This window comes from Melopsittacus undulatus, chromosome 1 (genome assembly GCF_012275295.1).
Source record: "Melopsittacus undulatus isolate bMelUnd1 chromosome 1, bMelUnd1.mat.Z, whole genome shotgun sequence".
NCBI lineage: Eukaryota > Metazoa > Chordata > Aves > Psittaciformes > Psittaculidae > Melopsittacus > Melopsittacus undulatus.
Window position 1 is genome coordinate 18,578,260 of NC_047527.1, and position 25,550 is coordinate 18,603,809.

General features: G+C 36.9%; 1 protein-coding gene across 1 annotated transcript; it reads left to right on the forward strand.

Moving 5' to 3' along the window:
- EIF3E (eukaryotic translation initiation factor 3 subunit E) lies at positions 1–22,090 on the forward strand. Its single transcript, XM_005150923.4, has 13 exons — positions 1–138; positions 1,581–1,695; positions 4,817–4,934; positions 8,694–8,736; positions 9,198–9,302; positions 11,114–11,239; positions 12,702–12,826; positions 13,887–14,013; positions 16,472–16,573; positions 17,552–17,661; positions 20,373–20,475; positions 20,725–20,859; positions 21,925–22,090. Exons 1-13 carry the CDS (start codon positions 49–51, stop codon positions 21,961–21,963), a joined length of 1,338 nt encoding a protein of 445 aa, XP_005150980.1. The 5' UTR covers positions 1–48; the 3' UTR covers positions 21,964–22,090.
- Positions 22,091–25,550: the final 3,460 nt, after the last annotated feature.

A 25,550-nucleotide genomic window follows, 5' to 3' on the forward strand; every position in this document is an offset into this window, starting at 1 on the left:
TCCGCGCGTCGCTGGGCCCCGCCTCTCGCTTTCTTCCCTGTCGCCAAGATGGCGGAGTACGATCTGACTACGAAGATCGCGCACTTCTTGGACCGGCACCTGGTCTTCCCGCTGCTGGAGTTCCTCTCCGTCAAGGAGGTATGTGGCTCTCCCAGACCGGGTAGAGCTGGCCCAGCAGCACGGGGAGCGGGAGAGCGTCAGGTGCTACCTCCAGCTGCCGGTGTGGGCCTGGGCGCTCCGCCGCCGTCTCCGTCTTCAGGGCGTGCGCGGCCTGAACCCGGCCCGTGAGGCGTGTTGGAGCTGGCTGCTGAAGGGAGGAGTTCAGGTCAGATGTGTGGGCCTTCTTCATGAGAGATGAGAGGAGGCTTGAGGGAGGGAAACTTCTTCCCCTTCCTCGCATTTGATGTCGTTTCTTTTCCTTTCTCATCTTCGGCGTGGGAGAAGCGACTGTTCCCTCCTACAGCCGCGGTTCGTCTTCTGCTGCTTCCCGACAACGTGAGACAGCCCGGTAGCCCTGAGCCTTGCCTGCGGCCCTTGTCACCGTGCTGCCCCTTAGCCGTGGAGCTGCAGGGCGGTGTGCGGGTTGCAGCAGTATAGGCAGTGTTGATAAATAGTTTTGATTCTAAACCGTTGTCATTACGAATTTGTGTTTAAGCCAAGGGCAAGTCTTTTCTAGGGTGTCCTATCTTGGTCTTTTTATATACATAATTTTAATTATAATACTGCAGAGAGCACGGTAATGCAGGAGATAATTTACACTGATGAGAGCGTAGTCTGAAGTATCTGAAGAATTCATCTGATCCATTTTAAAATGGGAATAAAATGTGTAAAGTTACAAAAGCTTTGAATTTAAAATAAGTAGACTTTAGAAATGAACCAATTAAGCATGTATACATTGGGACAACGTGACTGTGTGAACTTTTCCATGTGTAGTGTATGGACTTTGCTTGATGTCTGTCATCTCAGGGGCATTTTTAATATTTTGGCTCAAGTTAAATAGAGTTGGTTTTATAAATCTCTCCCAACATGCTGGTGAGAGCTGAACTAAACTTTTGTAGGTTCTGTATCTGAGAAATTTGTGAATGTGATGTGGTGAATTATAGTACAACCTTCATGCAAATGTAATTTTGAGGTGTACTCTAGTTTAGGCCTCTACCTACATCTTCAAGACCTGACAGCAGTTTACAGCTCATGGCTAAATTATGGGGAAGGAGCTTTAAAAGACAATTTGACCATCCAATTAAACAAGCTAGACTAGCTCTTATGCTATAGACCTAACAACATACGTTAGATTAGTCTGTGCTGCAATTAAAAGTTTGATCTTGAGTATCTCTTAAGGTTTCACTTCAAATCATTTGTATTCGCTGCTTGTACTGGTATCTTAACAACATCAGAAATATGGAGAGGCTGTGTAGTGAGCACCCTGAATGGTAGAGCTGTGAGATCTGGCAAAGCTGTGAATTTTGATCTTGAGAATTATTTAATTGGGACAAAAAATAATCCATAAACTGTTCCATAAGCATAAAATGAACTGGAAATTATTTAATAGCATTCAAAGAAATCTTTTCATCCTATTTCAGATCTACAATGAAAAAGAGCTACTCCAAGGAAAGCTGGATCTCCTTAGTGATACCAACATGGTCGATTTTGCTATGGATGTGTACAAAAATCTTTATTCTGATGAAATTCCACATGGTAAGCTGTTCATTTAGAAGTAAAATCTGTTTTACAGCCATTCTGTCTAAAATAAACATGTAGTGGTAGCTTGCTTGTTGCACTGCAAAAACCTAGTGCAGTACAAAAACTCATTTAACTTTGGCCTTAGTGAAAAGAAGTGCAATACTGAAACAAGTGGAATCCCCTAATCCCATGTTTGGGTTTGTTGGTCTAATAGGATCTTAGTATTTGAGTTATGTCTGAAGTATTTGAATTTTAATTTCTAGCACTTTAAAGGTGTAGCCTAAGAGAGTCACACTTTGCTCTCATCTGCAAGTTAAACGTTGCACAATGATTTGGAGTTACTAGACTTTTTTCTTTAAAGCGTCCAGTATACTGAGGCTGGATTTCCGTTGTCAGTAATTCTATTAATCAGTCTGTCCATGAATGATTTCTAGACTTTGTGGTGATACATATGTTTTTGAAAACACATTTTCCTTGCTTTGTGTATAAACTACTGTTTCTCAATTAATATTTACAATTACAGTGAATACAGAAGTTAAATCCCTTACTGTCTTCTACATGGTTTTGGAGACTTTCTCATTAATTACTTAAGTTCCTTTTTTTCCTGAGGAGTGGTTGGGGAAGAGGGGAGAAATTTTAATAACTTGCTTTTGCTAAATTCTATCCTTCATGTTTGATTTTGGGGTTTTCTTGGTATTACTTGTTTTGTTCTGTTTTGCCTTTTTTTGGGTTTGTGGTTTGTTTGTTTTGGAGGGGTGGGTGGGAGATCTTTTGTTCATTTGTGTTTTTCCTATTGATTTTTTGTTGGTTGTTTTTTTGTTTGTTTCTTGGTGTGTCGGGTGTTTTTTTTTTCCTGTTCCTAACCCTAGTCTTTAAATACCAATTTTATTCCTATTCTTTTTTTATTTTTTTTTTTCCATTTTGTGGAATTCCTTTCCTTTTTCTAAATCAGTGGGACTACAGTCTGTTTTGCCTGCAGCTTAAAAGGAAGAGATCTGATTGCTTTTGCATAGTCCGGTACAAGATGCAACAGTTGTTTTGCTTCTGGGTCTTACTCTTTTCACGCACTTGAAACTGGAGAGTTGGCAGGTAGCCTCTTTGGAAATACATGAAGAGGAGTGATAGATTTATGGATATTGGATTCAATGTGTGACCAAATCTTTGATATGCTACAATTAGATGTTGTCTATGGGTGCATATGTAACGGTGCGTGGGACTGATAACAAATAATTAGAATTGGAGGTTTTCACTTTTGTAATCTAAAACAGTTGTAATGATAGCTTCACCCTTAGATTTACTTAACAGTTCTAGTGATCAAAAAAAGACCATTTCAGGGCTGTAAGAATCTCAAAACTGAATAGGTTTTCTTCTTTCTTTCCTTTTTTCAGCCTCTCTGAACTGTAAGAATGTTAATGTTATCAGTAGTAAAATGTTAAAATACTAAACGGCACAAAAGATAGACCTAGCACACTTTCACAAAGTAACTTGTCTAATGTCTTCACTGTCCTGATTACAGCCACTTAAGCAGATTGCTAAGTGTGTTTCATAAGGCCATAGCTGAAGATAAGTTGAATGAATTTGGTCACTGGAAGAGCGCTGCCTTCATGCAGTCAAACAATTTCCACGCTTGTAATGTTTTTGTGATGCTAGTTTCAAATATCTCTAAGGTTTTACATCAGATCGGCAAATTTTTTTTCGTATGATTTTCTATTTAATCTGTGGCTCTTAGTTAACGATGTAAAATTAACACAAGCAACGGTAGTACTTGCACAGGCAGTCAGATGTTCCAGGTGCTTGTACAAGTTTCTATGAGAAGATCATAACTTGCTCTGAGATCTTTCTGACATGTATTCATGCATCAACACCAGAATATGTGTACAGACAGGTGTTTCTGACTTGTGGGAACTGCTGGCTTCCTTAGAATTTTACACTTTTTTTTTTAAGACCTCACTGATTTAAGTACTCAAAGCTGAGTTCATTTATGATATTATACATAGAAACGTCCCAGCACAATTTATAGTTGCTTTTATCTTGTTTTCCTTGAGAACAACTTAGAATTATGCAGCCAGGAGATGTCACAGGAAAACATTTTTGTCCTCTTAAATGAATGCATTTTCTGTCATTTATTTGCCTTTCCTTTTATAATTGCAAGATTCATCTGAAGTTGGAGATAATTTCTCCATACTGGAAAATTTCATATCAGGCAAGTCATTCTTAAGTTTAGGTTGGGTCACCATTATGGTGTTAGTCACTTTGGAGTCTCTTTTTCAAATACATGTAGGTAGTCAAATCACAAAAGAGATGTCTAATAGGTTCACTGAGTCACTGAGCGTCCTGGTGTATGGGTCACTTTCAGTTTCCTGCATACTGTACTCTTTTGGGGTATGGTCTTGGCTTCTCTGATCCTGTATGCTTCGTGACTCATATAGCCAGTCTCAGGCTACTGTTTGGGTCTTTTTAGGGGTTTGGTTTGGGTTGGTTTTTTTTTTTTAGGCATATATGGTTTTCTGAGCTTTACTTAAGTGTTCATTTTTATTGCACTGGTAGCAGCTGGTGGGGAAGTTTGGTTCTATAAAACAATCACCATAAAGCCATTAGTTCTGTTTCCTCACCTTTTTTTTCATAACAGGTTTAATGTTCTAATTAAGCATGCATAGTGTTTCAAATTGTAATTTTGCAGGTTAAGCTGCTTTAAGTTCTTCCTGTCAGTCGTCATTGAAGTTTTATAAAAATGTGCTTTCAGAACCTGGTCAGTTAAAGGAAAATTAACATTATTTGTGTCATAGCACTGTTTACTTCTTTCCAAGTTTATTTAGAATAAATGCACTTACTTAAAAGGTTGTTTCTGCATTAGTGGAAGCCTGAAAATAGCTTGTCTAATACAGACTGCTGCAGCTATACCTGCTCTTCAGTGGCTTGATTAGAACTCTGCACAGGAAGAAAGAAACCAACTGTTACCAGCTTTTCTTAAGTTACTGAATTGTTAGTTACCTCTGGTTTTGTGACTTGACTAAGAGGACAGTTGAGATAGGAATTGGGAACATGTGTTCAAATGTGCTGTCAGCACCATGTACTTACAGGTTGGTGTCTATAAAAACTTAAGCATCACACAGATCTTTTTTGTTTGTGTGTTTAGCTTTGCGTGAAAAGAGAACAACTGTGGTTGCACAGCTGAAGCAGCTTCAAGCTGAAACTGAACCTATTGTCAAGATGTTTGAGGACCCAGAGACTACAAGGCAAATGCAGTCCACCAGGTAATTTCTCTGTTATTTATCAAGATGGCTTCTTGGTACCTCTTAGGTGTTGATGATAGGAATGCTCTATGTGTAGCAGCTGCAAAAAAAAGATGTTTTTATTTCCAGACAAATATAAGTAGTGCTTGTGGTCAGGTAATTGAAATTGCTGGACATGATTCAGTCTTTTCAATACTTCTACCTGTTGTGCATAAGGCATCTCTCTTAATGTTCATGACTCAACTCTGGATGAGTGACAGTCATTCAGTGCAGTCAAATTACAGCCAGGATTGGTTTGGGGTAGGTTGGAGGTGGTTTTTGGTTGTTGTTTTGAGGGGAAATATGGGCTGAAACAATTCAGATGCTCTTTTTCTGGGAGACCATCTGCCCCCTCTCTTTTCTCTACCTTCCACAAAGGGTTATGGTGTGCCATTAGCCTGGGAGGCCCAGTGGATAAGCAGCCTTTCAGCCTCACAGCTTATACTCTTCAGGAGTCCTGTCCTTCCCTCACCCCCCAAACTGGCTAACTTGTTGGTGTGCTAGTTATCTTTAAGACTCGCCCACTTTCTCTTCACTTTGCTTACGGGAGCAATTAAAGTGGATTGAATTTGCACATCATATCTGCAGAATATAAAAGTTTTCTTATGGTTAAGTCTGAATTTGGCCCTATAGGAAAGAGCTCAACTGTAGTCTTTCAGGAAGTAGAATTCAAAGGAGGGATGGGTAGGTGTTTAGTGTAGATTACAACTTCTTGTCTTTACATAGGAAGAGTTGCTACTATTGTTGTCAGTGTGTCTAACCAACTCTGGAAAAGTAATTAGATCCCTTCCTCAGCCTTACATTTTTTAAGTTTTCAAATAGAGCATACCACATTAGATAGAGCACTTTGATGTGAATTTGAAGGTGAAACCTGTACTTGGATTTATTGTTGGCAAGCTTTATGCATCTACTGATATGGCAGACTAACATTGCTTTGGAATTTTCATAGAAAAGTATTGAATGCATAAACTCTTCCTTTGAGCCTGCAGAAATCTTGACAAGGTGTACCTGTGTTTGAGAACAACCTCTCTGAAGAAAATGGGTCCCTGAAGGGGGAGGAACTTGATTAGACTTTGCTCCTTGTTTCAAGTGCAGATGAGCATCCTTTTTTCCTTTCCCATCTTTGCCCAATTTGCAAATAAACCTAATCTACCCTTTTGGCCTACGTTTTCTTCACTATTGTGGTTTTACCCCAGTCAGCAGCTAAGTACTATGCAGCTGTTCACTCACTCCCTTCTCCTCTCTGTCCCTCCACCCCTCTGCACATTGCTTTCAGAACTTGTTACAGTCTAATGTAGAACTCAGTACAGAAATGGCGAGGTGCAGTGTATTGGGTCTTGATGCACACATGAAACAAGATGTCCGTAGAAATAATGAAATCTTTTGGCTTTCTAGCACTTCAGAAAAGGCTTCCATTTTCTGTTTTGATATCACCAGAGTGTACTTAAGCTTCTGTTGTAGGAAAGCACTGTTAGGTGCAGGATCAGAACTCTGATTTCAACTTGGGTATTTATGTCAGATAACTGTATGAGAAGGAATTACATTTGCTTATGACTTGAGTGGTTATGCGAAGCCACTCTACAGCCTTTGGAAATACAGCTTTGAAAACAAAAGACTCAGTTGCCATTATCCACCACCTTGAAGCTGCTGACTGGGACTGTTTTAAATACAAAAAAAAAAAAAAAGACTTGATGCTATCACAACTCTATTACTTCTCATATGCAGCAAGTTTTGTATTGGAACTGGTACATCGTTTTTGTTTATAAAATATCTGAAAACTTAACAGTTCAGAAACAATATAGTTACTGGCTCAATAAAAGTTCTTGTCCAGATTGTTGGGGTTGTACAGTAATGGGGGCAATTAGGCTGAAAGGCGTCAATCTGTCTAGACCCTGAGGAGCATGCTTTAGATAGTAGAAAGCAACTCTTGATTCTTTGGCTGTTGTTGTGAATTTTTGCTGGTGATTTGGAATCTCTATCAAATTTAGAGCTCCATATTATCAGGGTTTTAGATCACAGCCTTTGCTCCATGGCAGTGCTGTTTGGAACATCAAAGTCTGGGAAATGATAGAAGATGATGTGTAAAGGAGACTTTGCAAGTGGAAGTTCTTTCAAGAGTAAGCCAAAAATATTTCACGTTCTTTTTCATATGCAGCTGTTGGAGGACATTAACTTTAAAATTATAGAGGAATCGTCAGTATTCCTCATGCTTGAAGTATGTTCCACTGGAAGAAACCCATGAGATTATTTCATTGCTTCCACAGGTTTTATTGAAGATTGTCATTCTTGGCTACTTTGGCAGTGTGCCATTTCCTTGTAGAATTTTGTATCATGAGTTCTAAAGAAAGCTCACAGCTTTGCAGTCAGTCGATCTCACAGTAACTGAGGAAATTTTCCAATGCATAAACTTTTACTGGTTTATGGGTAATTTTCTTTAGGGTTTTGTGTTCTTTGATTTTTTTTGTGTTTTTTTTTTTTTTGCTTGGTTTGTTTTGGTTGGTTGGCTTTGGGGGATTTTTTTGTTTTGCCCCCTTTTTTTGCTGGGAGGAAGGGGAGGAATGGAGGGGCAGAATATATGGTTAGTTTGTGGGGTTTGGGGTTGGGTTTTTTTTCCCCCAAGAAGAACTTCTAGCTTCATGTTCACATTTTCAGTTAAATCTTGGTTACATGTTCTGTCAAATATAGTAGCTTCATTAATTGGTTGAAGTGTGAATGTACAAAAGAGGTGAAGGCAGGGGGGAGCTGCAGGTGTAGATGTGTGTCTGGGGAGTGGGGGTTTGGAGAAAATTAAAAATGACATGAATTCTTTCTGTATTGGAGAAAGGCAGTCAATACAATCGAAGTGCCAAATTGAAAATACTTGGCTTTCATTTATGAATGTGAATTCAGCTATGGTTCTTGTTGCCAGATGATTGCAGCAGGGTTTGAATGGAATTCTTATTGCATTGAAAAGCTGGTGTGCTAAAATTTCACTCTGAGCTGATAGAGATTTGTTGCAGAAACTGGAGAAGAAAATGCTTACTAAGTTAACTATTGCTTAAAAATGTCTATCTAAATTCCTGGGGTCATTAATGTGAGACTTACTGGTGGTACCTAATGTCAGGCTTGCCTACTGGAGGGTTCAACTTCCTTTTGATCTAGGTAATGCTGCTTGGCCTTCTATTATCTATATTGGCTAAAAAAGAGGCTTCAGAAATGTGATCATGTATAAATTAGATGTTTAGAACTTACCAAGTATTTTTTTTTTTTGGTAGCTTTGCATTCTGCAGGCATATGCAGTATTCTTGCTAACCGCTATGCCCAATGCTAACACTGGGATAAATTTGTCATTCTGTTTTGAGTTTTTGCACTTTTTTTTCCCTGTCTCCTGTTAACGTTCAGACTGTGAAACTGGTGTGGAATTAGAAACTCTTTTAAGTCAGAAGTTAACTTAAATGCTGAAACCTCATTATACCATTGAAGTTAAACCAGGCTCACCGTTTTTTAACTCCGGTTATTGTTGCAGGTGGCATTCTTTATTTAAAATTACAGTAATTTTAAGATTTTTAAACTTTTTCATGACACTTTAAGAGTAATTGGCCTGCTGTTTCTGCAGTTGCTTTTGCACAAGTGGAGGAGTATCATTTAAATTCATATTCTCTTTGGATATTTTCTAAGAGCTGAAGTTTGTGTTGTGTAGTGTGTTGCATGGTGATAATCGGTTTGTTTTGCAAAAACAGTGGTTTTGTTTTTTCATTACAGGGATGGTCGGATGCTGTTTGACTATTTAGCTGAGAAGCATGGTGTAAGTGTGTTAATTTTTTTTATCTGTTTAAATTTGACTAAATATCTCCACCCAAAATCCCTCACAACCAACAGCACTGAGCAATTACGGATTAGTATTTTGCCCTGTTTGATATCAATGTTGTAAATAGGCAGAATTCCGTATGCTAATGTATTTTACTTCAGTGCCTTTGAGCTTTTAATTTTTATACAAATAAAAATAAAGCTGTAAGTTAATGTTAGCTGCATGCTTATAAGATGTGTTTTACTTTGTAATGCATAATTTCACAGTTTTTCCAGTATTGGTATAATCTTTCATTTGGTGTCATTGATTAAGAGAATAATAGTTTAATATTGTCTTTCCTGTGTACAGCATCTTTCTAAGAATCTGAAGACTTTGAAGGTTAACTTACTATTAAAATTGGTTTGCATCAGTGTGTTTCTTTTCTTCCTAGTGAAAAAAAGCTCTGTGTTCCTTTTCAGTTTAGGCAGGAGTACCTAGATACACTCTACAGGTATGCAAAATTCCAGTATGAATGTGGTAATTACTCAGGAGCTGCAGAGTATCTCTACTTCTTCAGGGTTCTGGTAAGTTTGGTGTGTTAGTTGGCGTGGGGAAGAAGGGGAAGTTGTGGTTTATTTGTTTTACTGAAATACTTAGACCAGTAGGTGTCTATATTAATAATTAAAATTTAATACTTTTGTCCTTTTTTGAGATAACTACTGTGCATCACAGAAAAGTTTAATTGTTAATAATTATCACTAACCAATTGCCCACCAAATCTTTTATTTTCATGTTGAATTTAGAACTTAATTTTTAGATCTTGTGGTAACATATAAATATGAAATACTTCCCTCACTGCAAATGCATCCTGAAAAATACATTTAAAAAAAAAAACCAAACCCCAAACCAAATACTAGTAGCAAATGGAGCGCGTGTTTTGTGCACAGATGTAATCCACAGTAGTGAAAAGCTTGTAGGTAGACTGAGTGTAACTGGTAATGAACTATCACCTTATCATCTGAGCTGTCATCTGTCTTGTTTTGAATTTTGTGATAGAATTAAGAGTATAAGTCATTTGCCTAGGAGATGTAAACAGCTTAAATGAGAATTGTAGAACTAGATTACAGTCTCTGAAGCAATGCTTTTCATATTGCTGTAATTCATACAGTTTGTGGTGGGAGTGAATTTTGAGAATGAAGATTTGGTGTCTGCTAAGAATTTCAACACAGTAAATTTATTATTGGTCGTCAGTGAATGTGCCATTTTACTGACAAATGGAGGTTTAAGGTAACTGCTTGAAAATCCACGTACTGTAGCTAGAGCAGCTGCAGTATCTAAAGCAAGTTACCTTGAATAGCTAACTTCTATTAGTGCGTGATTTGGAACCAGCAGAGTGTGTGTGAACATTCTCAACTAAAAGTATTGGCTAAATTGGCACTTTTTTTACCTTGAAAATAATGGCTTTTGAACTGTAAATTTCACAGTCCATGGGTATGTGGTGCAATTGCTGAAGATACATAGTGGTTCATATGTTGAGGTTTGTTTCTTGCTGATTTCTAGCCCCATTAAAAATATCCTTAACTTTCTGAAATACTGCTAGAGTAAATAATAATTTCTGTAATTGACTATAATTAAAGAAGAAAAATTGGGAAATACGTATTTTAATCAGAGTGGGGTTTAAAGCAGCAACAAATTGAATTCTTACTTGAAGTTTTGATTATAAAGCTCAGTCAGTGTTATGGATATATTCCGTATACTGATAGAAAAAATAAGTCATGTATGTAGGTTTGTGAGCAGCTGTCCTTAATTCTTCATTCTTAATTCTGGGCTTCGCATTATACTCTTGTATGTCAAATAGCTAATTTCCTAAAGCTTGGTGTAAGACTTGCATTACTAATTCTGATATAAGAAGATTTGTTTAAAGTTCTGTGTGATGAAATGTATCCTATGAAATAACTGCTGTAACTGATCTGAGAACAGAATTTGATGCTGTGAGTAGCCTCCTGTAATTTATTTTTGTATAAAACACTGCTTGATCTTAGGAGTACCCTTCCAGGAAACATATTCACTACAACGAAATCACAGGTTTACTGGACATTTCTTTAAGAAATATGCTTCTTGGCACTCGTTAGCAGAAGGAACATATGAGTACTAGCTTTTTTTAAGGTGGTTACCTACTGTAATAAGTTCCTTAGGAGACTGCTTTGTTCGAACAGTGTTTTAGTACTTCAGAAGCACTTAAATTGGCAAGATAGGACCCTGCAAGTCTTATAAATTAAAAATACTGCCAGAAATATTTTTCTTTTTTAAAAGTAAATAATAATTTAGAAAAATTACTGAGAGTATGATTTTTATTTTTTTCTTTTTTTTTATTTTTTGCTGCTGTTGAAAACAGGTTCCAGCAACAGACAGAAATGCTTTGAGTTCTCTGTGGGGAAAACTGGCATCTGAAATTCTGATGCAGAATTGGGATGCAGCCATGGAGGATCTCACACGACTAAAGGAGACGATAGATAATAATGTAAGTAAAATCTTGGTCATGTCATTAAGGCGAGAGATTAGAGGTGTTAGCATTCGAGTTTTATTATGAATTGCTTGTAGTTTTGTTTCAGAGTAGTTTACCAGCTTTTCACTACATATTTTCTTAATGGTGGTAGAGTCAAAGTCTACTTGTAAAGAACTAATGGAGCTTCCTTTTCAAGTTATTTGCTTACCTCTTGTCACATTTGAAAATGTAGCTGGGAACTCTTAAAGTATTTCCAATGACCAGAAAAACCTATCCTCAAAGATGATCTTGAGGGCAAAGTATCATTGTATGAAATACCTGCTTAACTTTCAGATAGTTGTACTAATAACTTTCTGAAATGAATGAAATGCATGTAACTAAACTTCACTCTTCTCACATGAAAGCACACTTTTGACACAAAGTGCAAGACAACTTGGTTTTGGAAATAGTTTTCAACCAGTTTAGCTTTCTTGTCAGCTCCTGAGTTCAGTGTGCCCTAAAAACATAAAGGGAAAGAGTGAGACTGCAGTGCTAATTCAGAGCAACTAGATTAATTAAGGACCTTTCAGTGTTTCCCCTCTACTCATGAGGCTTCAATGACCATATATGAAACATGGAAGTCTTATTCTCCTGAACTGGAATCTTGAAAAGGTGTTTGGTGGTTGATTGCTTTTTGTGACTGGCTTTTGTCTGTTGTTTTTCTCCCCAGAATTGTTCTTTGTAGCGGATAAGTAATGTTAATAGTTTTTTATTTTTCTGTAATTTTCTCTCCTTATGAAACTAGATTATTTAATTTGACTTACTCGTTAGTATCCAAGATTTTTTTAGAATAGAATCATAGTAGTTACTTGTCATTGTCTTTAGAGTGATTATTTGCTGTGTGAGTTCATTCTCAAAATGTTGCTTTGCAATCTATTTGAAGTACTGCTGAAATCTGGAGCTAATACAGATACTTAGTGCTGATTCCTTATGTGTCATTATCAGCTGGCTTAAATGAACATAATTACATTCTTGGCTGAAAGTGATTATAGTGTTTCATCATTGTCTGAGAGTGTACAGCAAAAAACCTCTTGAATCTTTTGAAAGGAAGTAAAACTGAAAAGCTGGAGAAGCCAAGTAGTTCTTCAGATCACATCTGAAGAGGGAATGCAAGAAACAATTCAGGATTAGAAAGGGAAGGAGTAACTGAAGTTAGTGTGGTGGTCTTAGGAGAACTAAAATCTGTGCTGTTGCCATTAACAGATTACAAATTTGGCAAACAATTTAGAATATAATAGTTGAAAGTTTATCTGTTCAGCAGATTTATCTTAAACAGATGAAAGGTTAAAAAGCTAGAGGTCAAATTCAGCCTGGCAGTGCTAACAGCTAAAGGGAGCTAGAGAAAATCACAAACTTTTGAACAATTACAGGTTTCCATGCATGAGTATTCATGCAAATTGTGTTCTGTTTGAATTAAATCAATGTTGTTTTCTTTTAGTCTGTCAGTTCCCCGCTGCAGTCTCTTCAGCAAAGAACGTGGCTCATTCACTGGTCTCTGTTTGTGTTTTTTAATCATCCTAAAGGGAGAGACAATATCATTGACCTTTTTCTCTATCAACCACAGTAAGTTGTGCCGTGTTCTGGTATTTAAAATTAAGGCAGATGATGAATATGCAAGATTGCCAAACATTTTTAGCCTGAAGCTGTTTCAGAAGCTCTAATGATAGTAACAATTAGAATATTTTTTTCCAAGCCTTTCTTTTGCCATGCTTGTCTTCTCATTTTATTTTGGGTTTTTTGATGTGTTTATAATTGGCTTTTCCTTATGGTTATACTCCTGCTTCAGGGGGAAGCAGTGTGGAAGTAGGAAGCTACTCTTTATTCTGGTGCTTTGAGGGGATGGAATAAAGGATTTTGCTAGACTGCCAACCCCATCACATATTTTAAGACTCTAGGGGAAGGTATTATTCTATTTTGATTTTTACAAAACTTTTTTAAGAAGGCAACTTGAGAAAAATCTGAGAATAAAAATTAAGGCTGAAATGCTATAGCCGTTTGTGAGACGACTGACTTGTATGTCTATCTTCAAGTCAAGAACAGCTGAACACTGAGAACTTAAACTACAAGTAGTACCTAGTTGGAGGTGACATACTACAATGGGAATAATAAAAATAATAATTAAAAAAAAAGGCAGTTGATTTTTTTGCATGATGATTGTAGTGGGATGGTAATTTGTGGTGGGCATTTTTGTTTCCTTTTTGTTTCATAATGTATGTGTTGCTATGGGTGGTTTTTAATTTCTCACATGTAATTATGGGGTAATTCATTGGACAGCTGAATAGGAAAGTTGCAGGTTCAGATGACAGTTCAGAAAATGACTTCCTGTGGTTCTGTGTGCTTGTCCAAACCCTTGTGAAATTTTTGTAGCTGACAGCCAAGGCCAGCGTTGACCTGAACATAGCATATCAACCATTGTTCTGCAGTACTAGCCCCTTCTTTCCCTAGTGCACTGCTGCCTTCTCTTACCCCTTACTTTCCTCCCTCCTCCCTGTGCCCCAGAAAGATTGACAAAAATAAATTGTTCTTTTGTATTTGAATTAGTGGTCAGTCATAAGCCCTGGTATTGAATTACATAAAAAGTGTCTAAGCCATTTATCATAAATTGATCTGTATTTCTTTCTAGGTATCTCAATGCAATTCAGACAATGTGCCCACATATTCTCAGATATTTGACTACTGCAGTCATAACAAATAAGGATGTTCGAAAACGTAGGCAAGTTCTGAAAGATCTAGTCAAGGTTATTCAGCAGGTAAGGACTGAAATCCTTTAATTGTTTTTCATCATTTTTATTGAAATTTCTTCATAACTTTCTTCTAATAATATGCCTGGGTTAGGACTTCTGTATTTTTTCTTCCATTGAACAGTTTTTCACCGTGAAGTAAAATACATATTAATCCGTGGGAGGATAGAATGATTATTTTTCCTCCCTTGATGTCAACAAGTAATAAGTAGAGTATGCTCTTGGTTTTGCTTTCTTTTTATGTTTAAATGCAGAAAGTTCAGCACAATGTGTGAAATGGCTTTGGATCTGATTCTTGTGTTTCAGCCATTCCTCAAAGTAATTCTGTGAACAAGGGGTCTTGTTGGATCTTGCTTGCATTTCAAGATGACTGAAGTGTATTGTTTTGTGTTTATTTGCATTTTCTTAAAAATTATTCTGTCAGTGTTATGAGGATGTAGATGTGGACAAGAACAATAAAAGAATTGTGTTTGATAGCAGTGGAGCTTATGGCAACAGGTTTTTATTCTAAACACTTGTAATTATAACAATATAGTGAATAATAACTATGGTATATGAGTGACAGTGAAGTTATTACAGGGTAGCTATCAATTATATCCGCTTCAAGCATTGATGTTTAAATACCTATACAAAGCACAGTCAATGCAAAGATCAACTTCTGAGTGTATCTTAATCTAAGCATTAATGTTCACAAAAGTAGCATAAGAAACTGTAAAGTAGTTGAAGTGTTAAGACTTGTCTTCTGTCATAAACCCTAATTTTAGCATTGAAATTCTAATATTTGAAGTAGCATTTTGCAACTTCTTTTGCTTCTGTTTTATCTTCTACAATTGGTATGAATAAAAAAAATGCTGGAGTTTTCCTTTTGAAAACACCAATTTTGTTGAATTTGATTTTGAAATACCTGATAAGAGGTTTATTTTTTTTAGTACTCTTCTAGTCTGTATGGTTCATTACATTAAATCACGAAATGCAGAGGGTTTATACTTTTTAATGTAGATTAGATGGGATAACTAGTGACTTACGTACATAAGAAAAAGCATCGAATTAAGTGATTTGTCAAATGTCATAGGGTAGGGTGATTATTAGCAATTAGAGATTGATAATACTGGCAAAATCTTTGCAAATATTTAGCCAACAGGTAAGCAGTTTGCTCATCTGTTAATTTTAGAACATGATCAATCCAAGGCTGTTTTGCACAGTGGATGTTAATTATGTGGTTAACAAGGACAGCTGTGATATGAAGACTCCTCTACCTATAAATCTGAATATTAAACCTAGATAATAAGACTGTAAATACAGTTCTTTGAGGAAGAAAAAACAACTTTGATTTAGATAAATCTATTAATAACTATAATTAGTTGATCTTATTGCATACTGAAACAGATATTGACAGATACTGAGTTAACCTGTCTTAAAATGTACATTAAAGATGTATCACAGGATGTTTAATTACATCTTAATTTACTTGGATGTATATAGATCTGCCTTGTAGTTGAAAGTTGAATAATTTTTGTAATGCCAAAATAAATGCAAGTATTTTATATATATAAAGTAGCATTATTTGATAGCTATGTTGTCTGTTTGAGTCAAACAGTCCTTCAGTTTGAAATATGAAGCATCTCATCTTGGACTACTATTTCAAATAAGAATTTAGGAAGAGTGTCTGTCTGTCAGTCTGTTCTTCCATATATTAAGAAATTCGGAGGTTTGAGTTAGAGCTAGCTCTAGTCTGTAACATTTTTCAAACCCAAACACTGCAGCACTAAAAGCTGAACATGAAACTACACTTCTGGTTGTTTATACAGGCTGTTGTGAGAGGGGAGAATACAGTTACGCTGCTTTTAAAAGAGGAATTGGGAAGTTTAACTTAGTTATTATTCTTCAAGGTGGTTAATGGGGGTCATTGAGGTGCTGGAGTGAGGCCAGAGAAGGTCAACGTAGCTGGTGCAGGGCCTGGAGCACAGGTGTGGTGGGGAATGGCTGTGGGACCTGGGGGTTTAATCTGGAGAAGAGAAAGCTCAGTGGGGACCTAATCGCTCCCTACAACTGCCTGACAGGAGGATGGAGCCAGGAAGGGTCTGGTCTCTGCTCCCAAGGAAAAAGGGACAGGACAAGAGAAAATGGCCTCAAGCTGCACCAGGAGAGGTTTAGATGGAGATGAGGGATAATTCCTTCCCCAGAGGGTGCTCAGGCATTAGAACAGGCTTCCCAGGGCAGTGCTGGAGTCACTGTCCCTGAAAGTATTCACACACCTTGTAGATGAGGCCCTCAGTGCCATGGATTAGGGGTGGCCTTGGCAGTGCTGGAGTAAGTGTTGGACTTGATGATCTTAAGGTTCTTTTCCAACCTGGTTGATTCTATGATAATGGACTTGTTTCTAGTATTAAATTATGGTTGAAGAATACAAGGAATACTTGAGTTATCTTGTGGCTTTGATTCCTAATATTATTCCTAATTTTTACAGGAGTCCTACACGTACAGGGACCCTATCACAGAGTTTGTGGAATGCTTGTATGTTAATTTTGATTTTGATGGTGCACAGAAGAAGCTGAGGGAGTGCGAAACAGTAAGGATTATAATACTATCTTTCCTTTAAGTAAAGATCTCTCAAATTCATAATGAACAGCTAATTTTGTTTGGAGTGGTGTTTGATTCTATTGTCAATATTTTCTGATGAGCTTTAATTCACAAATGTTTGGAGTTGGGTTTGCTGGGAAGGTGGATTTTTGGCAACTCATTTTGTAAACTTAAACAAGACATACTGGTAAGGATATAGCTTTAAAATTATGTTTTAGCAGTTCTAGAAGTAGTGATAGGTAATCATGCATTTGGCTGAGCTTCAGCTTTTTCATTAGTGCTGTAAAAATGCTCAAAGAAAAGCTTGGATTTTCCTTTCGTATTGAAAGATACTGCATCCTGGAATTGTAGTGGTAGAAAGTAATGGCAGTAACATTAAGATAGTTAGGTACATATTCTTGGAAAACTCTTAGTTAATATACTGTGAACAGTAGGAGATATCTAACACTTGGGTTGACTTATGTGAAAGTCAGTATTCCCAATAGCTGACCATTAGTACTGTTTCTTACAGCCTCGGGTTTGGCTTTTCTTTCATTAGTATTAGTCGCCTAACTGGAAATCAGGTGTTTTGTAATAATCTTCACTACATAGGGCTACTGGTCCTGTAATCTAAACTTCATAGGCGCACTTACACTGCTAAGGAAGCTGGTTTGTATGGTAAGGAGAATGCTGATCAAATTGCAAAGTGGAGTGGGAGAAGAATCCTACAGTATGAGCAGGGTGCTAAATTTTGTGTTGCAGGGACCTTTGTTCTCATCTTGAGTCAGACCTCAGTAATCATGTTAGCATGCAATTTTAGTTTAGCAGGTTGCACAACAATGAAAACCTCTAAGTCTGTAGCTTTTCATTCACATTTTAGAATATACCAAGAACTGTGCTTCGATTAACTGTTCACTGATATTGATGGTACAAATAAATTGCTACTTCTATGTTTGTCCTCAGTGTTCTCTTTCTCCTTACACTCCAGGTGCTGGTGAATGATTTTTTCCTAGTGGCATGCCTTGAGGACTTCATTGAGAATGCCCGTCTCTTTATATTTGAAACTTTTTGTCGCATCCATCAATGTATCAGCATTGGGTAAGATCACTTTTTAATTTGGCAGTTCAGAAAAATCAGTCTTGGATGACAATTTGACAGTGTGAACTTCAGTACTAGACTAGTCAGTCATCAGATAAAATCACAAACTAAAGTCTAATTGGATAGTTGGCTTTTTAACTTTATAGCTCTAGTGTCATGTACTTAAATTACAACAGTCAGATTTCAAAGTTGAATTCTTGCACCTAACTTTAATGTTCACTTTATAAGGAGGCTAATACTTTAGGTTAAATCACTTTGAGTACTACACACTTAGGGATAAGGGGTCTTTGAATAAGTGTTTGGAAGAACAAATGCAAATATAGTTCTTCCTGATCGTTTCTTGCTATTTCCTATAATTTATTTTTTTTTTTTAGTACTGTGAATCTTGTGCATATTTAAGCACAAGTTTTAAAAGAAATTGGATGCTTAAGCTTTTTGAACTAAAGACTAGATGTTGTCATGAGAAGTCTGCTTCTCTGATCTGGCTCCAATGTATTAGCAAAGAATGTGGAGGATATATCCTAAATATGCTTCCAGTCTGTCAAAAAATACTGATAAAGTGTGTGTAACACACTAGTGATTTCTTACAACAGAAATAGCAAGCTCTGTTTAGCAAATCCAGGTTTATGGTAGATGGTTGTCATTCATTTAGTGTTCACTTACTTTATAGTTCGTGTTTTTTGTGCTGTATATGGTATTTCAACTTCAAATAGGATAGAAAATGCTGTAGTTGGCTCTCCTTATGTGTGATTCATAAATACAGGCAGCAGTGTCATAATTTTATAAGCATTATAGTGTTCTCTGAGGTGAATGATGGACTTTGAATTGAGACAGACACATCTCAGATTGACATGGATATTCTTACCATGTATCGCTTCAGGTAATTACTGTGAGATTCCTTTCAGTAAGTCATTGTGTTTCAAATAATGGACATAAGCACATAAGCCTTGAATTTCGCCAAGCTTTAACAATCATTAGATATGGATTATTAGGTGGGGTGCTTCAGTATTTCTTGGTGCATTTTAGACTTGGTTTTGAAGAAATTAGCCAGTGAGAATGCTTTTAATTAAATGACTGAGGCATGGTTCTTGCATTTCTTTGTCCACAAGTGATTTTTCACTGCTATTCTTGGAGCTGAGAACTAGTTGGTTGTACCACAGTGTTTGATAAGTACTGTTTAACTATTCAGAACAAATTTGAAAGCAATTAGTGGGAAATCTGCTATTCTTCATGTTCAGTGCAAAATAAATGGCTCATATAATTATTTTTTTTCCTACTTACATCTGTTAAGCAGCTGACACTTTCAGAGGATGTAGTTGCTTTATCAGTTGTAATGTAGAATTTATACATCCCAAATCATCCTGCAGTTAATTTACTGTTTGAAATACCATGTTTAACAGGGAGTAATGGGTGAAAATAATTCAGAATGTATTTTGGTTAGTTTGATATGCTTTTAATTTAATTTCTTCTTTTAATTGAAGACCTGAATATGTTTCATTTTTTTTAATGTATTGTGCAGTACAAGATAGGCTTTATTTTATGTACAAAGATGTGTGGAATTTGGTAAACTTGTCCTTTAATCAAAGGAAACTTAAATCATGACCTAAATAAGTGAATCCCCTTTTAAGACATAGGGACAGAAATAATGTCAAGAACTGCTTTTGAAAGTACCCTTTGAAATCACCTGTAACTTCACATGAGAGACCAGTATTCTTGAAACATTAATAAAATCACTGCATTATTATTTGGTAATTTCTGTTGCATTACAGTGGGGATCTTTATAAACAATGGTCATCTAGAGTACAACTTCTCATGCTTCCATTCCTTAGTACTAATGGTGTTAATGTGTATTTGTAAATCTGAGTGTGTCATTACTCAGCGTAGCCAGAAGGCTTTTTGGTCATGTCTGTAGCTCTTACCTCATGTTTACCTTAGTCAGAAAGCTGATAGAAGAATGAGCGTTAGAAATGTCCTGTATGAGCCAACTGCCAGCAGGAAGCTAAAGGAGTTGGCTGGAAAGCCACAGGAAATGCCATCAGAAGGAATTACTCCTGGATAAGAGTGTTTGTTCCATTAAGAATTTCCCTTTCTCTGTCCTCCCCCACTTTCCCTCCTTACACTATGCTCAAGCTTCTCACATTTTTATCTGTCACATTTTCTGTACTAAACTCTGTTTCATGGTTCTGTCTCCTGAAGCTTCAATGTGAAGTTTATTGATAAACACTTTTCTGGACTAATTGGTCTAAACTTTCGTGACTGCTGGCTGGATTTAAGTAAGAAGAAAATCAGTTCAATTGTTCTTGTTACAATGGTGGTTGCTAGCTTGTGGTTAAATTACTTCATTGACATTTTTCCAAAGAATGTTCATGTAGCTATGGTTTAATAGGAATATAGAAAAATAGTGCAGGTTAAAATTAAGTACAAGATGACGTAGTTCAGAGTAAGTATATACTTAAGGTTGTGAATTCCTTATTCACACTGTCCCAGTGTAAAGCAGTGGGGTGGGAGATGGGGCAGGAGTGCATGTATGTAAACTTTAAAGTCATTTCAGATGAATGACTGTGCATCCCAGATTTGTGGTATTTATTGAATACAAGTCTAGGGCTGTGTCAATTTTGTGTTAGTTTAACTTATATTCCACAGTCCCTAGTAAGTGTTTACCAACATCAGGGGGACTCTAATTCACAATCTGATAAGTCTGTTATCTTTAGTATGTTGGCAGATAAACTAAATATGACTCCTGAAGAAGCAGAAAGATGGATTGTCAATTTAATTCGAAATGCACGACTAGATGCCAAACTGGATTCAAAGCTGGTAAGAGTGTACACATGGATCCAAGTGAATTTGTTGAGTTTTTCATTAAATTCCTTTTACTGTATTCAAGAACAGAGTTCTGATTTCTGCTGTTTGTTTTTCTTTGCCCATAAAGTGTAAAGTGACTCATGTATTCTGTTTTGATCCTGTGTGTAAGATGAACTGTGAAAGCTTTGAAAGCAGAACATTCTATTAAAGGCTTAGCATTCTGAGTGATTGTTTAATTGTTCTATCTTTGCTGTGTTTTAGGGTCACGTAGTCATGGGCAACAATGCAGTCTCACCTTATCAACAAGTGATTGAAAAGACCAAAAGCCTGTCTTTCCGTAGTCAAATGTTGGCTATGAACATTGAGAAGAAATTGAATCAGAGTGGTAGATCTGAGGTTGGTATAAGTTATATTTTTCTGAATTGCTGAAATCTTTTTTTTTGTGAGATATACTGAAGAATAATTCTTAGCCTGTTCTTTAATTCATCAAATGTACCTACTTCTAGATCTGGCACTAGGAATCAAATTGGAAAACTTTTTTTCCTTATGGTGGGCATTAGGCAGTGATTCTTGTTCTCGCCTGTCCTTAATCACTAAGTATTCCTTTTACTCTTGCATAAATGAGTGTATTTCTGTCACCATGTGCTTCTCTACTTCCTTTAAATGGTTTCCTTCACTACCTGAAAAGGGCTAATTTTGAAGGCTGTTATTTGTGAAAGTAGTTTTATTACTTTTTTCAAGTGGGTTGTATTTAAGTTATCTGGAGGTGTATGTATGAGACTTAAGACTGGAACATGAAGGAGGAGTTGTGCAAAACCCTAACTGTTAAACCCATTTCATGAAATACTAGAGAATATAATTAGGTCAGCCAGAGGTTTAAGTAGAACTAGTGAAAGTGAAGAAGTTGGCGAGATCATCTGGTTTTGCCTCTGTCTGCCTTAAAACATAGGCAGCTTTGTTGTAAAGATGAACAACAGTGTAAGGTGGATAACTCTGAGGTCTACTAAGGACCCAGCCATATATACTCAAAAACACCCAAAAACCAAACCACACATTAAAAGAATTTGGAAAGTATTAAAAGTTTTATTGGGCTTCCTCATTGCTTGTCTGAAATATTGATGGAAGTTGAACAGGGAGTGGTGCATTAGTTTATTCCATTGAAGGGAAGTAATGTGAAACTTACATGATATTATTGTCTTCAATAAAATATATCTGTCACTTTTACGAGTTCCGTTTAGACTCATTTAGAATTTTTCCTATTTGAAGCTACCAGCTTGGAGGGCTGAGACTGTGTAACTTAATTGCAGTATTTATTTCTGCTGTATTTACATTTGCTTTAAACTTGTAGGATATCCTTCCCTAATTAACAATATTGCCACTTCATAGCTATGTATCAGTATTTTTTTATAATTTTTCATAATATAGTAATTTCTTTTTTACTAATCTTTATTTATTTTTTAGGCACCCAACTGGGCTACTCAAGACTCTGGCTTCTATTGAAATACTCCTGCAGAGGGGGGAAAATCAGTTTTCACTTAAATAAAAAGCACATGAATATGTAACTTTTTTGAGAAGGTAATCATGTGTTCATCTAACATTGTTTGAATAAAATTGGCCAATTTTAGCAGTCTCTGCATTTCTCTAACTTAAATAGATAATTATGTTGTATAGGGGCTTTTTAGCGTAATGGTGGTCTGAAACATTTAGGACCACAGTCTGTAAAATTTACAACATTGGTTCTGTTAGATTTGTCCTGAGGAATGAAGTTGCTGTCAGATCTGTTTGAATTTGGAAGTGGAAAAGTATAGTTACTATTGCAATTGTTGCATTTAAAAACTGAAAAGTGGATGGTACAAACAAATGGATTCCCACTGAATGTTTGGCCAAACAGGAATCTTTCTGCACTTCCAGCTTTTTGTTTGTGTGTCACAGGAGCTTGGTGGAGTGAAAGCATATATAGCCTACACCTTTTATGAAACCTAACTTCACCTACACACAGAATAATTTGGGTAGACCTATGTGTTCATGCTTCACATTTTTTCCTGTCCTAAATCTCCTTTTTAATCTTGCTCAGTGTTTGAAACTTTCTGGAGTAGAGCTTTTTGATTCAAGGAGGGGAAAAGCCTTTCAAAAGGTGTAACTAATGAGCTGTGTATGGTTTAAAGCTTAGATTTTGAAATCTTGAAGTTCTTGAGATTAATGATGCAAACATGAAGTAACAAAACCCTGTGGTGTTCAGCTGTTGTAGTTTGAAGGGTTTCTTAAGTTTCTGGGTTTTTCAGCTAGGGTTTCACACTTCCCTCTGTTCCCTTAACACATTTGCACTGCAGAATATATCATAGCATCTCTAAGAAAATTAAAGATCCTTTTCAGGGTTCTGTGTAGTGACTGATGAGTGAGCTGAATGTGAATATTGGAAAGAAACAGACACTTATCTCTTTATACAGTTTTGCATTTAAGGTTGAAGGGAAAAATTAATGACTCGCCTTCACCTTATTCCATCCACGTACCTTTTTCTCTTTGCTCCCAAAGTTCTGGAATTCATCTACATGTGGAAAGTTGCTGTAACTTGCCAACCCTCCTGCTTACTGTCCACAGTTAAACTTTTGGTTGGGTAACTGTCACAGGAACTGATTTGTCCATCAGGATGGCAGGTTTCTTTCTTTAGAAGTGATTCTCAAGACAGACTAGTATCTTTACTCTTCCATGCCTAATCCTGTGCCATACCAGTCTGGGAGGGGAGCAGTCTGTATGCTGGAGGGCAGGGTTGCAATTCAGGGGAAGTGCAGCAGGCTGGAGTAATTGGGTGATGGAAACATCTTGAAGTTCAGCAAAGCCAAGTGTCAAGCCCTGCATCTGGGATGGAATAGCCTCATGTAGCAGTGCAGGCAGGGGTCCTGAACTGAACAGAAAGCTGCTTTCCGGGAAAGGGCTTGAAGACATGGTGGACAGCAAGGTGAACACAAGCAGCAAGTGGCCCTGTGGAAAGCGACATGACCATAGCAGAGCCATAGTGTCCTTTCTGGGCTTTAATGGCCAGGCTAAGACCAGATCTTATTGTTGCTTTTTGTCCTTTCAGAGGGAGGATTCTCTGAAAGACTGATCTTGAAGGTACGTGAAACGGGATCAGTGTCAGTGGACACAAATAGGGTAATTCCAGTTAGATTTAAGGGGTTAAAATGATTATTTGGGGGTTTTACTATGAAGAAGATCAAGTACTGAAACCAGAGATGTCAAAGAATCTCAGCCCTTGGAGATGGTCAAGTGAATTACCTCTCCATCCTGAAAGACTTAGACTTGCTTTGAGTAGGGAGTTGGATTCAGTTGACCTCCAGAGGTTCTTTACAGTCTAAATGATTTTATGACTTCTATTTATTAATATGCATACTAGTAACTTATTTCAAAACATACTTTAATGCATCAGAATATTATCAGAAGAACTGATCTAGCTGTAATAAACATTGTTTATTGTGCTGAATTACATCTTTTACCTTACGACAGTCAAAGCAGTTGTGGGTAGCAGGGGGAATTTAAGAAGTGGTGAAAATAAGCAGTTAAAGGTAGATTTCTGCTGGACTATATATATACATCAATGCAGGAAGCTGGTGTGGAGCATAAGGATTCACTTTATGAATAGGATTGGTTTTTATGAAGATGAAAAGCCTGAATTGGGGCTGAAAGTAGCAAGTTGCCTTTTGACAGCAATATTTCCTAAGGCTAAGCATGCTCTTTATGCCAAGTTTCTTATTGCTCCTCAAGTTTTCTCGTGAGATTACAGCTTGCAATTTAGTCAATTTCATTCTATATCGTTACAGCCCCAAAACACTCACTTTAGAACAATCCAGATTGTGTAATAGCCGTGTTCCCTGTTTGATAACACAATCACAAAAGTGCTGTTGTGTAACAATTAAAGAATTTTTAAATGAGATAAAATTGGAATGTTTTTTGTAAACAGCAGGCACATGGCCCACATGCAGCTTTCCTTTTGACAGGAAGAATTTACTTAAATAATCTGAGTTTTAAAATCATCTCATCTCAGGAGCACAAAACTGTTGTCCTGGCTTTTACTGGGGTTTTTTATCTGGCCTTTTATGTAGCAGGTGTGCCTTTATACAAAAGGTACCTGCAGATAGGAGCACTGCTTCAAATCCTTGTGGAGGATACTGAATGAAACATCAGTTACATGAACAATTTTGAAGCTTAAGAATTGTTTTCATGTGTAAATCTTTAAGGAAAGCTTCAGTTTGAAATTATGAAAGTACCTGCTGTAAATGTATTGTGCATCAACATACTTTGTCAGCCCCACACTTGTACAGTAGCGTGTTGGTGCAGGAATTCATCTTAAAGGGTCTCCCATGAAAGGGTCCGTCCAGCTCACAAAGCAAATCTATGTTCATATGCAGTAAATTATAATAACTTTTGGGGGAATGGGTGGTGGTCCCTTTAATGAAACTGAAAGGGTGCAGTTTCTGCAGCTTCTTGCAGATGTAAAACTGATGCTTTTGTGGGATGATTTTTATATTTTGGAGGGAGTGGCGGGCAAGGAGTGTTTTGGTTTTATATTAGCATTTAAATTCTGGTGCAGTGATCACTGACACAACTGGAGTCAGTCAGTCACTGCATGCAGTCAGGTGGGCTTCAGCACAGGAGTTCAAAATGAGACAATTGCCAGACAGTTCACTAAAATTGATATCGTAAAAGTAATCTAAAATTCAGAGCAAGCCATAATCACTGGTGATACTTAGGTACCTGTAAGAATGTTGTAAGTAACATTTCCAATTTTCTGCTATTCTGATTTAATGTGAAGGGTTTTTTTAAAAAAATATTATTACTTTTTTTATTCTGTCAGTCACCTGACATTGTCTGTGCCTAGGAGAAGTGGAAAGTTCATGTCAGTCTTCGAAATAAAAACCAAAGCATAAAGGTAGTTATGTGATGGAGAGGAGTGTTCTAAAAGTCTATCTGCTGTTACGCAGTCAGGGTAATGTTGCTAAAATGATTCTCTTAAATGGCATGGATTTCGCCTTGGTTTGATAGTGAAAGGGGAATGCTTCATTCAGGGTGTCCTGTTTGCTGTGAAGGGCTGT

Coding starts and splice junctions, on each gene's coding strand:
- EIF3E (XM_005150923.4), top strand. CDS start 49: ATGGCGGAGTACGATCTGACTACGAAGATCGCGCACTTCTTGGACCGG. Junction 11,240..12,701: donor AGGAGACGATAGATAATAAT/GTAAGTAAAATC, acceptor GTTTTCTTTTAG/TCTGTCAGTTCCCCGCTGCA. Junction 20,476..20,724: donor CCAAACTGGATTCAAAGCTG/GTAAGAGTGTAC, acceptor GCTGTGTTTTAG/GGTCACGTAGTCATGGGCAA.